The 13,205-nt window shown below is 36.9% G+C and overlaps 1 protein-coding gene across 40 annotated transcripts in view; it reads right to left on the reverse strand.

The window, feature by feature from the left end:
* RIMS2 (regulating synaptic membrane exocytosis 2) overlaps positions 1 to 13,205 on the reverse strand; it is a 531,876-nt gene that overhangs the window by 182,080 nt on the left and 336,591 nt on the right. For all 40 annotated transcript variants that reach the window (XM_068395878.1, XM_068395859.1, XM_068395866.1 and 37 more), the window contains one exon: positions 10,738 to 10,806. In XM_068395878.1, coding sequence (XP_068251979.1) covers positions 10,738 to 10,806 — 69 coding nt within the window. The remainder of the gene's footprint in view (positions 1 to 10,737; positions 10,807 to 13,205) is intronic.

Genomic DNA, 13,205 nt, shown 5'->3' on the forward strand with positions numbered 1-13,205 from the left:
CATTATCATTCCAACACTGTACAGCCAGAACAAAATCTAAGCTGTAAAGAAAATATTTAAACTGTATGAATACAGGAGGAAAGTCAGGTATTTCAGAAAAATTATCCAAAAAACTACATTGTTAACACAGTCATGTAGACACAGCTCACAGAAGATGCCATGTTTTGAACTTAGTTGCCAAAATCAAGAATGTGAAGAGGATGCTTCCAACCACTCAGCATCCAAAGCCCTGCATTTTCTCCTGTCATCTTAGAGTATTGTTTAAAAGAACTGAAAAGGAATAAGATGAAAGCTGTTTTTTCATTTCCTGGGAATCTAAGAAAACTGCTAGATTTATGTAGGAGCTAGCTGACTAGTCATTCAGACTATGCCAGTTCTGAGAAACATATTCAGAGAAAAAAGTATTATCATGTGCAAACTTTTCAGATCCAAAAGGTAAGAGCTTAGCAAGTTTCTTGATCAGTTTTGGACTTAAGCAAGTCTGCCTAAAGCCAGCTTTGGCAGATCAAATAGTTCGGAGTTACAGTATCTGTCTTGAAGGTACTTGGTCCCAGCATGTCACAGTTTAGTGATCCATTGGTCTTCGAGTCTCTCTATTTACTGAAAAACAAGCTTTCCTTATTTATAATAATGAAGAAATTTTTTGAGGTATTAGTTTTTTACTAAAAATATCATTGGCTTATTTTTCTACTTACTGTTTTATTTTTACATTAAATGCAGTTTTCCAAGCTTCAGGGCCAGTGTAATATTTATTTTACTTTCTGAACCTAGAGATCACAATAGTATAGTTAAAAGAAAAGTATAGCTAATTATATCTTTTCTTTTTTTAGCATGACCACTACTGTTCCAGAATGAAACAGTTGTCTGTGCTTGAATCACAGAGACAGCACATGTTGTGTGCCCAGACAGTGGGAATCTACCATATCTTTATGCCATCTATGCACTGATTTTTTTCTCTAGCTGAAACCAGATGGTACATACTAGACTCTACCTTGAGACTCCAACTGGTATGGGATTTCAACCCAAAATTAGAAAGTATAAGAAACTACCTTGGATACAGTGGGATAAGACAGGAATATAAAAAGTACCTATGAAATTGTTTAAGAATGAACATCACAAGATGAATTATATTGAGACTCTGCTCATACCGAAATAATTGATTCAATCATCTTTCACTTGTTTATTCTTTCACTGAATTTCTATGGCTTATGTTGCAATTACTATGTATCAAATAAAATACTTCTGTATGTAGGAAATTTGTGCCTTTCATTGACACACGAGCTTCAGAGGAAAGACAAGCAATCTGTGATTACCCTGCAGCCACCAGAAATGCAGAGAGAGCAATGGGCCAGCTCCTCATTTACAAAGCTTCAGGAGGATCACAGTAACACAAAGCTTACATGAGAGGCTCAACAACATGCCTAGCACCAATTCATACACCCCAGAAGTGGCCAACACTGTAATAAATATGTTTATCAAGCAGTGCTGGAGTACTTCTAAACCCCAAACAGACTTTAAAGCTGCTACTGATGATTGATTGACCATGGGATATGAAGTGGTAACTTTGGTACTCCTAACTTGAGAACTTAATTCTCTCTAGAACATGACTGGCTTTGCTTGCCCAGGACTTGAAACATTTGTCTCTCTCAAGACAGATGACATTCCAAAAATTATGGCGACATTCGCGATGACTGAAAAAAAGTATGATTTAACTTCCAGTTTCAAAAATATTCCATGTCCTGGAAAGAAGCTTAGAGAAAGAAAGTAAAAATATTGTCTTGCGGAAATAAATTACAGATAGTAAAAACAGGTCATAAGTGCAACTTGACCAAGGAGCTGTTATTGAATAAAACAGGTAGTTCTTTATAGCAGTAGTAAAAATAGGATAAATATTGGAATCTGCTTGCAGCTAAAAATATTAAGTCTTTACCATAAAATAAAGGCTCTATAACTGTGGCAAGCCTCTTAAATCAACCTACAGAGCACGGAGAAACTGATAATCAGTATAGAGATAATCAGCAATAAACAACAGCATCTTTGCACATGACAAAGGTATCTGCAATGCCACCACCACCTTCTTTTAATGGAAAGGTTTCATTAAAACCTATGATACACATCAAATGAGGGATTTTTACAAGGCACGCTAAATATAGCTTTCTCTGAGCTGAAGTTTTAATTTTATCTGTTTTAAGAGGCAATATTAATACTTTTGTCTTAAAGCATTCATCCACACAGCATGGTTGTACTATACTAATATCACACTATGCAGGGTACATGTTCAGTAAATACTAATATTAACAAATTGTTACCAAATTCTACAGCTTTCAGGCACGAAATTACAGAAAATCACAAACCTCCAAATACGAGGTTCACATCAACAGCACTAAAATAACCCTTAAAAAAAACAACTGAAAAGTACTAACGAAGCTTTTAATTTAGATGTCTTGCTGCTTGATTGACTTGAGAGAAACTCTTCGTATGAAAATTGTTCTAGAAAAGCAATATCAGAATTGCTGTTCAACATAGGCAAAATAATTGACTTGTTTCAGACACTGATGCTAAGTGGCATTTTCTCCACTTTAACATCTGTACTTGATTGAGGCATCAAGATTTCTCTTTATCAGTTATTTAATTTTTAACACTCACTGTGCTTGGGCTTAGAACAAGCACTAATTAAAAACAATTATATAATCAAATTGCCAGAAATGCTTAACATACCAAGATTTCACACATGGGCACTTTGGAGACAGTTCAGTTCTTTTATACAAATATGCTCAACTTCTATGGTGATTTGAACATCTAAAAGCAGAATTTGGATGTCCTCTGAAAAAGTGCTGACAGCAACTGATCAAACAAATTGAATTATTAATATCTGAATACCCTAGAAATTGAAGATACATTATGCATGGGCTTGGGGATTTTTTTTGCATCAAAATATTATTCTACAAATATGGGAAGAATTAATATATAGTGAAAGGAACCAGAAAACATTACAATAGGAACAACTTGTTACTTGCTGCATAGTGACTCATTTCCTCAAGAGGTGTTTTTAGCTCTACTGCACTAATGGTATGTATGGGCCCATTAGACTTGAGCAATTCTTTTGATCATTAATACATATGAAGAGCATTCCCACACTGTAATAAACCAGAGCTTGCTGAGTTTTCAGTGCTGTCCTACACCCAGTATGACATACAAAGCTTGAAAGAAACACAGTTACTATACAGATAATGTTTCTTCTTATTTAAGTACTCATCTATATATATTCACTGCTGTCCAGCAAGTCCCCCATATTAGCCTCTTCTTGACACTGTCAACTGGAATTTATCAGACCTTTCATGAAGCATTTCCTTCTTAGAAGTGCTCATCACCGCATTTGTAATTAATCCCAACTAGGCTTTCCCTTATGTGAGAAGTATCCATCAATAGAGTTTCTGATAGGAATGCAACTTCCTTGCAGCTTTCCATTATCTATGAGATGCCTTTGTTACTCTGTAGATATTAGGACTGTGGCAGAACATGAACTAACACAATGAGTTCATATTTGCTTAACTTTACTCAAAGAACAGAATGCTACTGATAATTACTGACAATTTGAAAATAAAACTTGAATTTAATTACATCTTTGCTTTCAAAGTGGAGTAATACAGCTTATATTTAAAAATATAAAACCATTTTTTTAAAAATATATTAATTGAGAGAATTTGGATGTTTGAAGAGAAAGATGTTTTGTCAGCTGAGGAAGTGATACTAAAGTTTTTTTTAAATAGTAAAACTATTACTAAACTTTGCCTTTGATACATTAAAAAAGAAACTAAAATACAAGGAAAAGCTTGAAGAATGGTAATAAAAATTCCTGTGTTAAGAACCGAAGGCATAACGTTGTAAATAATATACACCTCATTTGTTTAAAAGCAAGGAAAATGGTTAAAGATCCCTTGACCTAAGGGGTCAGCACAAGGACTATTTTAACATTGCTTGAATTTTTGGAGGGAAATTTCCAGTTTTGGAGGGAATTTTTGAGATACATAGACACTAAGCTATTTTTTTTCTCAAGGAAGAACTCACAAAGAACAGATTTTTAGAGCAGGGGAACAGGTATCAACATATAAAAGAAAAAGCTTGTCAATGTTTATGTCTCTAGTCACTGGGCTTTTGGGGCACTACAGACTCTCATTTAGGGCTAGCTGGTGATCTACAATGAAATCCTTTATTTTATTAGGGGTAGAAGTCATCCTCTCTATGTACTAATGCTGTAAGGTATCTTTCAATAGGCAGTTGATTTCAAGCTGTAACCAAAATATTTATGTGTTCTGTATGCACTTTGAGCAGCAATCATCAACAGGATCCAGGTATAAAAATTCAGTTCACATTATCAGCCAGTAGAGAGAAGGGCTTTTGTTTCCTCTGCAGGGAAGGCTGCAACATGACAGTGAAAGAACTCTTTTGAACAAAGGACTCCTCAGGTGTTTTGAAGAGTGAAGCAAAAATGAATAATTGCTTTTCATTCTTCTTCAAAAACAGAATCATTTTTGTAAGTTCAATAAGAATTTCTTTACTGATTATTACTTTTTCTAATCTACTTGGCTCTAACTATCCTCTGAATAAATACCTTATTTGTATTCTTATTTGCTCCTGAAACATCTTGCTATCTTTTGCATAATGAGAAAAACTTATCACTATAAATGTTTTTCTTCTCAAGGCTGGAGACCGCATTCATTTATCTGGAAAAGCTCTTCTCTACAGAGACTTGCAATGTAGTTTATGCAGAATTCACTGCCTTACATTCTTCCAGGATTCATCTGCTGAAACATATCTCAGACTACAAGTGTTTCACAAAATGATGTAGTGCAAGTTCCTGCATCTGAGCAAGAACAAGCCCATGTACCAGTACAAGTTGGGGACAGACCTGTTGGAGACCAGCGTAGGGGAAAGGGACCTGGGGGTCCTAGTGGACAGCAGGATGACCATGAGCCAGCAGTGTGCCCTTGTGGCCAAGAAGGCCAATGGCATCCTGGGGTGTATTAGAAGGGGTGTGGTTAGCAGGTCGAGAGAGGTTCTCCTCCCCCTCTACTCTGCCCTGGTGAGGCCGCATCTGGAATATTCTGTCCAGTTCTGGGCCCCTCACTTCAAGAAGGACAGGGAACTGCTAGAGAGAGTCCAGCGCAGAGCCACAAAGATGATTAAGGGAGTGGAACATCTCCCTTATGAGGAGAGGCTGAGGGAGCTGGGTCTCTTTAGCTTAGAGAAGAGGAGACTGAGGGGTGACCTCATTAATGTTTATAAATATGTAAAGGGCAAGTGTCAGGAGGATGGAGCCAGGCTCTTCTCACTGTCATCCACTGATAGGACAAGGGGCAACAGGTGCAAGCTGGAACACAGGAGGTTCCACATAAATATGAGGAAAAACTTCTTTACGGTGAGGGTGACCGAACACTGGAACAGGCTGCCCAGAGAGGTTGTGGAGTCTCCTTCTCTGGAGACATTCAAAACCCCGCCTGGACGCGTTCCTGTGTGATATTGGTCTAGGTAATCCTGCTCCGGCAGGGGGATTGGACTAGATGATCTTTCGAGGTCCCTTCCAATCCCTAACATTCTGTGATTCTGTGATTCTGTGAAATGAGATATTGGTGTAGAACTGAATTTTAAACATTAATATCTCACTTAATATTTAAGTCTTACACAATGATAGGTGAGACTTTTATGATTAAATGGTCATGGCAATTCACGTCTCTGTTCTATAAAGTCAGTAGGTTACAGTGTAGGTTACTTGTACTCAGTAGGTTACAGCAGGTTCATATAGACTCTGAGGAAGTACCTGGGAAGAAAACTATTTAGAAATTGTAGTTCATATTAATTGAACTTCATTAACTGTATGCCATTCAACTTTGTCAATAGAAAAAAAAAAAAAACCACACCCTCCTTTTCACTGATTGTATTAGCATTACAATAATTTTAATGGTGTTTTGTAAAGTGCAAAGGAATTTTCTAGAATCATATGAAAATACTGTATGGCTTTTATCAATAAGCATATAAGACCTTCTAAGGGGCACGTTAAGATGCTGATGTGCTCCACACAGAATTGCTGATGACAGACGACTTTATGAGGGCCAAAGTTATTGTTCAGGACAGCAAAAAAAAACCAGAACTGCTAGTAACTCTCCTTCTGCTACCCTCTGCTAAGATTAAATCCAGCAGACATGAGATAATAGAGAGATTTCTGTTCTAGTGTTTTCAACCCAAGATGAAATGAATGTATATTGTATATGAAGAGAGCTATTTTAAATCTTATCAAAAATCACTTTTGCGTAATTGTTTCAAATACATAATATGTTAGAACTCTTTCTGACAGTAGCTGGTGTAGAAGACACATATAGCCAGAAAAAAAGACATTGCAGTTTTTCAATTGGTTTATCATTATTTTCTTAAAAGTCTTTCCTGTTGACAGAAACAACACTCTTTTATAAGACTGAAGCTTATTAAGTTTGTCTAAGCAGGATAAGATCCAAGACACCAGAAGTGATAGTTTTTATGAATAATTTTTCCAAGAGATATTTGAACTTTTTGTAAAAATGAAAAAAAAGAGAGTAGTATAGGAAATAGATATAATTTAAGCATTTTATCATCAGGAAATTAAACCAGTGGATCAAAAGTACCACAGCAGTAACAAACATCAGCTGCAGATATATTAAAAATAGATGGTGATGCAAGTAACTGTAGCTTATAAAGTTCCCTTTCTTTCAGCAGATACAGTCTAACAAATGTACATTAAGGCCTTCCATTGTTGGATTTCCACCTATCCACCAGCTTATCCAAGATGAAGTCATTTGACCTTATGGGACGAATACCAGGGAAGCTATATAAAAAGGTGTGGAGAAACAGAAAGTCTCAGCTTTTATCAGGAACATTGTGAAGCCAGACAGCATATATCTTTCCATGAACTATAAATAAATACATAATGAGATCACGGAAGGTCCGTGGATTTCATAGAATCACAGAATGGTTTGGGTTGGAAGGGACCTTTAAAGGTCCTCTAGACCACTGTTTTGAATAAAAGTAAATCAAAGAGGAACCAAATGAGAATTCTTGCTGCTCTTAAAGGTGTCTGGAGTTTTAGTTCACAGGTCCAATACTTTGAATAAGCAATTAATTTTATGGAAATGATCACTGAGAGTACCTGACAGATGCTAGCAAACATACTTGATGTGATACAGTATTTATACGGCAGGAGTAAAAAGAGCAAAGTGAAGTGTCATGTTAAATAAAACCTTAAAATACAAAATGAAAGAACTGGGGTAAGTAAGAAAGAAAGAAAACAAAGACAGACAAATGGCTTCATCAAAGAAGGCATATATTGAAACAAAGATTGTGATGAGTCTGCATATGAATAGAAGAACCTTAAAAGAGAGAAGGATGTGGATGATAAGACAAGACAAGGATAAATCAAAAGACTTGCAAACACAGTGACAGCAGCACAAAAAAAGAAAGGCAATAAATGAATATTTCAAAACCAAAAGAACATCAAACTTTCCCACCTACACAGCCAGTCTTAATTAAAATGTAACTAAGGTGTAGAATTGTCAGCAGAAATCCAAAAGCTAAAAGTTCCTAAAGGAACTAAAGGGACATCAAAAAGACTCAGGTAAGGGAAGTAGACTCGTGCACTGAACTGTAAAGAGCATAATTTTACAAGTTGTCAAAAGAGGAGCTTATGAAATCATAAAATTGTAAATCCAGGTGTTTCACAAGAATCCCGCTGATGTTCAAGTACCTGGTAAAACTTCTGCAAAACTCGGTACCTTTTTCCAGGACAATACAAAGATTTTAGTTTCAAAATGGTGCCATACCGGGTATTCGAGACATATATCCATCAGACCCCCTTTTTTTCCTTCCTTTATTATTAAACTCCAAAGTTATATTGATACATTTCTAATGTAACTGACAAACAGGAATATGGAAGTCCTTCCCTTTGGGAGGACAGGCAGTCTGAAAGCCTTAGTGACTGCTAAGCGCATACGGAAAGCTAACCAACTTAAGACTGGAAGTACAGTAAGCAGGAACAAGGGACTTCTGAGGATCACTGCCTCTCTGATTCTAATACTTCACACCACTGGTTACATATCTGGCTACACACCCTTTCTGTCTTCTGACTGTAGTAAAGCAAACAGGGTAGTGGGAATATAACAATACCCTAAGTTTTCCTAAATATCTTTCTAACTAAGGTAATAATCTGAAAACTGAACCTACTACTGTTTGAAGATAAATGACTTAAGGAAGATATAGAAAATTTAGTGGTCTTGCATCCACAGTGTTCATTCAGTCTCTGGTAAAATTGCTGGAACCTTAGAACAGAGCAAAACCTTTGAGCAGAAGTTAACAAAAATCTGAATGTTTATGCAGGAAAGATAAAAAATATTCCTTTGGGACAGAATAACTTTTACTGTGGAGTATCTGCAAGGTTAGATTGTTCCAACATGAACAAGGACAACTTGTGCTTAAAAATATCTGCTTTCTAGATATTCTAGTAAGACACCTACAATGAACCAGAGCCAATAAACTTACTAACAATATGACTTGCCCTGTTTGCACCGCAAATTCTGTATAATATTATGTTAGTTAAAAAAAGGGCTTCTTGATAAAATTTGCATGCCATTTAATAAAAAAAATCCGTTATCCCATTTTCCCACCAAGCACAAGACCTATGGCAAGGGAACAGCAACATAGCACGGTGAAAAATTAAGCAGAGACTAAGAGATAAGTGTGAAATATCTGGAAATACAAGCATTAGTCATTAGACAACACAGAATTGCATCTAAGCTCAGATTGGTAACAGTTTTTAAGACAGCACTGTGCAAACTCAAGTAATTAGGTAGCTCACTACACATTTGAATTTATAATGAATACTTGGCTGCACTCCACAGAATCACAGAATCACAGAATCACAGAATGGTTAAGGGCTGGAAGGGACCTCTGGAGATCATCTAGTTCAACCCTCTGCCAAAGCAGGTTCACCTAGAGTGTGTTGCACAGGGTCACGTCCAGGCGGGTTTTGAGTACCTCCAGAGAAGGAGACTCCACAACCTCCCTGGGCAGCCTGTTCCAGTGCTCTGCCAACCTCAAAGTAAAGAAGTTTTTCCTCATATTCAGATGGAACTTTCCATGTTTCTGCTTGTGCCCATTGCCCCTTGTCCTGTCACTGGGCACCACTGAGAAGAGTCTGGCCCCCTCCTCTTGACACCTGCCTGTAAGGTATTTCTAAGTGTTGATAAGATCCCCTCTCAGTCTTCTCTTCTCCAAGCTGAACAGACCCAGCTCTCTCAGCCTCTCCTCATAAGAGAGATGGTCTACTCCTCTGATCATCTTTGTAACCCTCCGCTGGACTCTCTCCAGTATTTCCTTATCTTTCTTGAACTGGGGGGCCCAGAACTGCACACAGTACTCCAGATGTGGCCTCACCAGGGCCATGTAGAGGGGCAAGATAACCTCCCTTGACCTGTTGGCCACACTCTTCCTAATGCACCCCAGGATACCATTGGCCTTCCTGGCCACAAGGGCACATTGCTGGCTCATGGTGAACTTGTTGTCCACCAGAACACCCACGTCATTCTCTGCAGAGCTGCTCTCCAGTAGATCAGCCCCCAACCTGTACCGGTGCATGGGGTTATTCCTCCCCAGGTGCAGGACTCTATGCTTGACTTTGTTGAACTTCATTAGGTTCCATGAAGGTTCCATCTTGCAATATCCAGGATTGCCTATTCTACCTCCTTTTTTTCCTCTGTCCCCACGCCTGGCTGTATTCCTCTGACTCCTGTTTCCTATACACCCTTCCTTAGCCTGCCAGCAGCATGTACTACACCTGGTGTAAAACATGCACATATGCTGATGGGTGGCTGTGTGGCAGGAACACATTTTGACCAACCAGCTGCTGCACAGAGCAGGCAGCATATACTGCTCCACCTTTGCCAAGTAAGGTACACAAATCACTGTATGTGTACACTTCAGCTAGACTTGACCCAAGGGAACCAGTAATTTTCTAACACAGACTGCTCTGTGGGGCTTAAAAATCTCAGTTAGAGCAGTAGGGTAACAGAGTACAAACTGAGCTGTGCAGCCTACTCTGTGCTGGTACCAGTAGCTGTCAGTACTGGTTTAAAGGTGGCATGGCTGCATCAGAAATATATTCTCTGTTGTAGTCAGTAAAAGCATATGATTCACTGATTTTACTGTTTTCTGCTATGATACATTATTATCTTTTCTCTTAGAAGAGGAGGAGAAATACTCTCTCACGTGACAACTTTTATCTCAAATACTCATTAAATTCCCAATTCCAATACTTAATAAAACAAATTATCTATTAAGATATCTCCCATCCTGCCTTAAATGTTCAAGTTTCAGACCTTTGGCAGTGTTATTATTCCACCATGAAGTTTTAAAGGATATGTCTGCCAAAAAAATCAAATAAACATTTCTCCACATTTAATAGAAAACACTTTTGTGCTATTTTTATCATTTTAAAAAAGTAACAAGGAAATTTACACATTGATTATTTCCTTCTATTGGCAACTTTTGTCGTTAAATATGCATTACCCATAATACATTTTTTGTGTCTGTTGGAAAAAAAACACACATAGGTTGCACTTATTTTTCACTAGAAAAACATTATAAAATTCATAATACTAAATTATAAATAAGAAAGATTTCTACTGAATATAGAAGAGCAAATTTAGACAGTAATACCTGAAACAACACCAATTCCATCATCACAGTCATAATCAGAGACTTCACTGTCACTGATTCTTTTGGACCCTGTCAAAAAAAAAAAAAAAAAATCAGAAACATATCATTTATCTTCCTGTAAGTTAAAACTATCCTCAGCCAATAATACATAAATAAATGTAGGGATTTCATATTAGAGAATGAAACATTACTATAAGCATATAAGGGAAATTATTAATGTTATATTATTGCAAATGTATTAGTGTACCAAATATTTTCAGCTAAATGTTTAATGTAATATACAATAAAATGCTGAAATACAGCTCCACAACATTGCTTTTATGAAGTATTTTCATATACTTCGTATCTATATGTATTCATTCCATATAGAAACTGGCATCACACTGTTCATCTTCCAAATTTTCATATATAAGGCACCATCCCTCCCCAAAGTCTTTGAATACCAGGAAAATTAATAATAGCTATAATATTAAATGGATGTAATATTTTCTTTAGGGTATTAGTAAGCATTATCAGGAGAACAGGCAGCTTTACACATATAGTGTGTCCTCAAAAAAAAAATCTCTCTGCAAACTACTAAATGCTCTATAAGAGTAAACCTGTCAAAATAGCTAGAGCTTAGGTGGCAAAAGCAGATTCCACATTCACAATTAGAGCCAAAATGTAGGTCATGTAGCACAAATACATATGTCAGTTTGTGTTTAGCTTTTACTTCTGTCTTCTGTTGCATCTTTTAAACAGCATTTGATTGCTGACTTCAGGATTAAGCACTGGCATGTAAATTATAATTATTCATTTACTTGTTTTAAATGTGAAAAGCCCGGTTCTTCAGCAAGATGGTGTGTCTGTTCTAATTCTCTGGCTATCTAAAAATAGGTAACTAGAATCTTAATCTAACTGCCACCTAACCTTCAATCATGTGCAACATTTTTTTATTCCTACTACAGGATGATTTATTCTGAAAAACACGCACACAAAGATACCAGTAAAAACTGTGAGTAAACCTAAAGAAGCCCAGGACAAAGCAGGACTAATGTTCTATCTGGGTGACTACCACAGAAGGATCCCTACCCTCCTTTCCCAACAGAAAACTGGAAAAACAAGTGCTAAGAGGATTTTTGACAAAAATAAAAAGTTTTCAATTTAAAGAAATTTTAGAAATTATTTGAATCAGAAGAACTGCAGTCCTTTGTCAGACTGTCCAACATCTGTTTACCCACCAGGGGATAGTGGAAGGTCCTTCTTTAGTGGAAAGAGTGTGCTTACAAGATCGGTATGGAAAAGGTTTTCTGTGCTTCAGTGTTTCTAGCTTTCAGCAGGCAGGGGTCCTGGCAACTGAGACTTCTCCTAAACTGTCCTGTTTACCGTAAGTCATTAATCAACCTATTCCCCACTAATTCATATATTTTCTTTTTGAGTCACGGTATTCTCTTGGCCTCTGTAATATGCTATGTTGGTAGGTTCTGCAGTTTAATTTTGCATTGTGTGAAATAGACTTCCCTCTGTTTTATTTCTATTACGTTATTTCAGACAATGCTCTCCAAGATTTTGTATTCTGAGAAACATGAATCAGCATTCTGTATTCTCCTGCAGTCATCTCTTTTTTTTGAGCTGAAAATCATTGTTTAATTCCTTTGCATATGCAAACCGTTCCATATTTCTGATTGTTCCTGCTGTATTGTTTGTGTTTTTTCTAGTTCTTCTGTGCCTTTTATGGTAAGTCAGAAGTGATTGCAGCAATCAAGTCGTGGGTATATGAATTTATAATCTAGACTGTTGACTATTTCTTTTGGGATAAAAATTGCGCTGTTAAAAATTATTCAATTAGAAAATGGTGTTTGATATGTGTTAATCTCTCTAAAAATCTAGCCTGCCATTACATTATGCAATTCCAGTAGAGCAATGTTAATTATTGTTATTTAATTGCAGTAAAGGTTGAGGGTTTCCGCACAAATAGGAAATTAAAATTAGTACAAGGAAAGCCATGCTTTTGGTTTCCTACGCCCTGCAATCCTTACGTGGTAGAATTATTTAGTTCACTATTATAAAAGAGTAGAAACATCCCATGCTACAATGCGGAGTGGGGAAAGATGTCTTAGAATTCAAGAAATAACAAGAAGTAAAGTCTTTCTCTAAAACAAGAATTAGCAAGCAAGTGATCACAAATAGGATTTGAAAAAATCTAGAAGATAAGGGCAGGAATGAAGGAAAAGTTTTTCAGCCTCCTAATGGACCTTCTGAGGAATCAGGATTTCTAAAAGCAATTAAGTCTCACAAGGACAATATTCAATCTGATTATTTTCTTAATTATAGTATCCCAGAGGCCTAACGAAAATCACTCTTGCTTCCCAAAGAAAGAGCATCCATTCCACCTGCGATGCTGTTCCTGCTGCCATTTTCAGCAGAGCCTTCTACCAGTGTGGTGATATACATGCCAGTGAGCACGAAGGATTAGTCTCCATTCTCCT

The sequence above is a fragment of the Nyctibius grandis genome, chromosome 3 (assembly GCF_013368605.1).
Source record: "Nyctibius grandis isolate bNycGra1 chromosome 3, bNycGra1.pri, whole genome shotgun sequence".
NCBI lineage: Eukaryota > Metazoa > Chordata > Aves > Nyctibiiformes > Nyctibiidae > Nyctibius > Nyctibius grandis.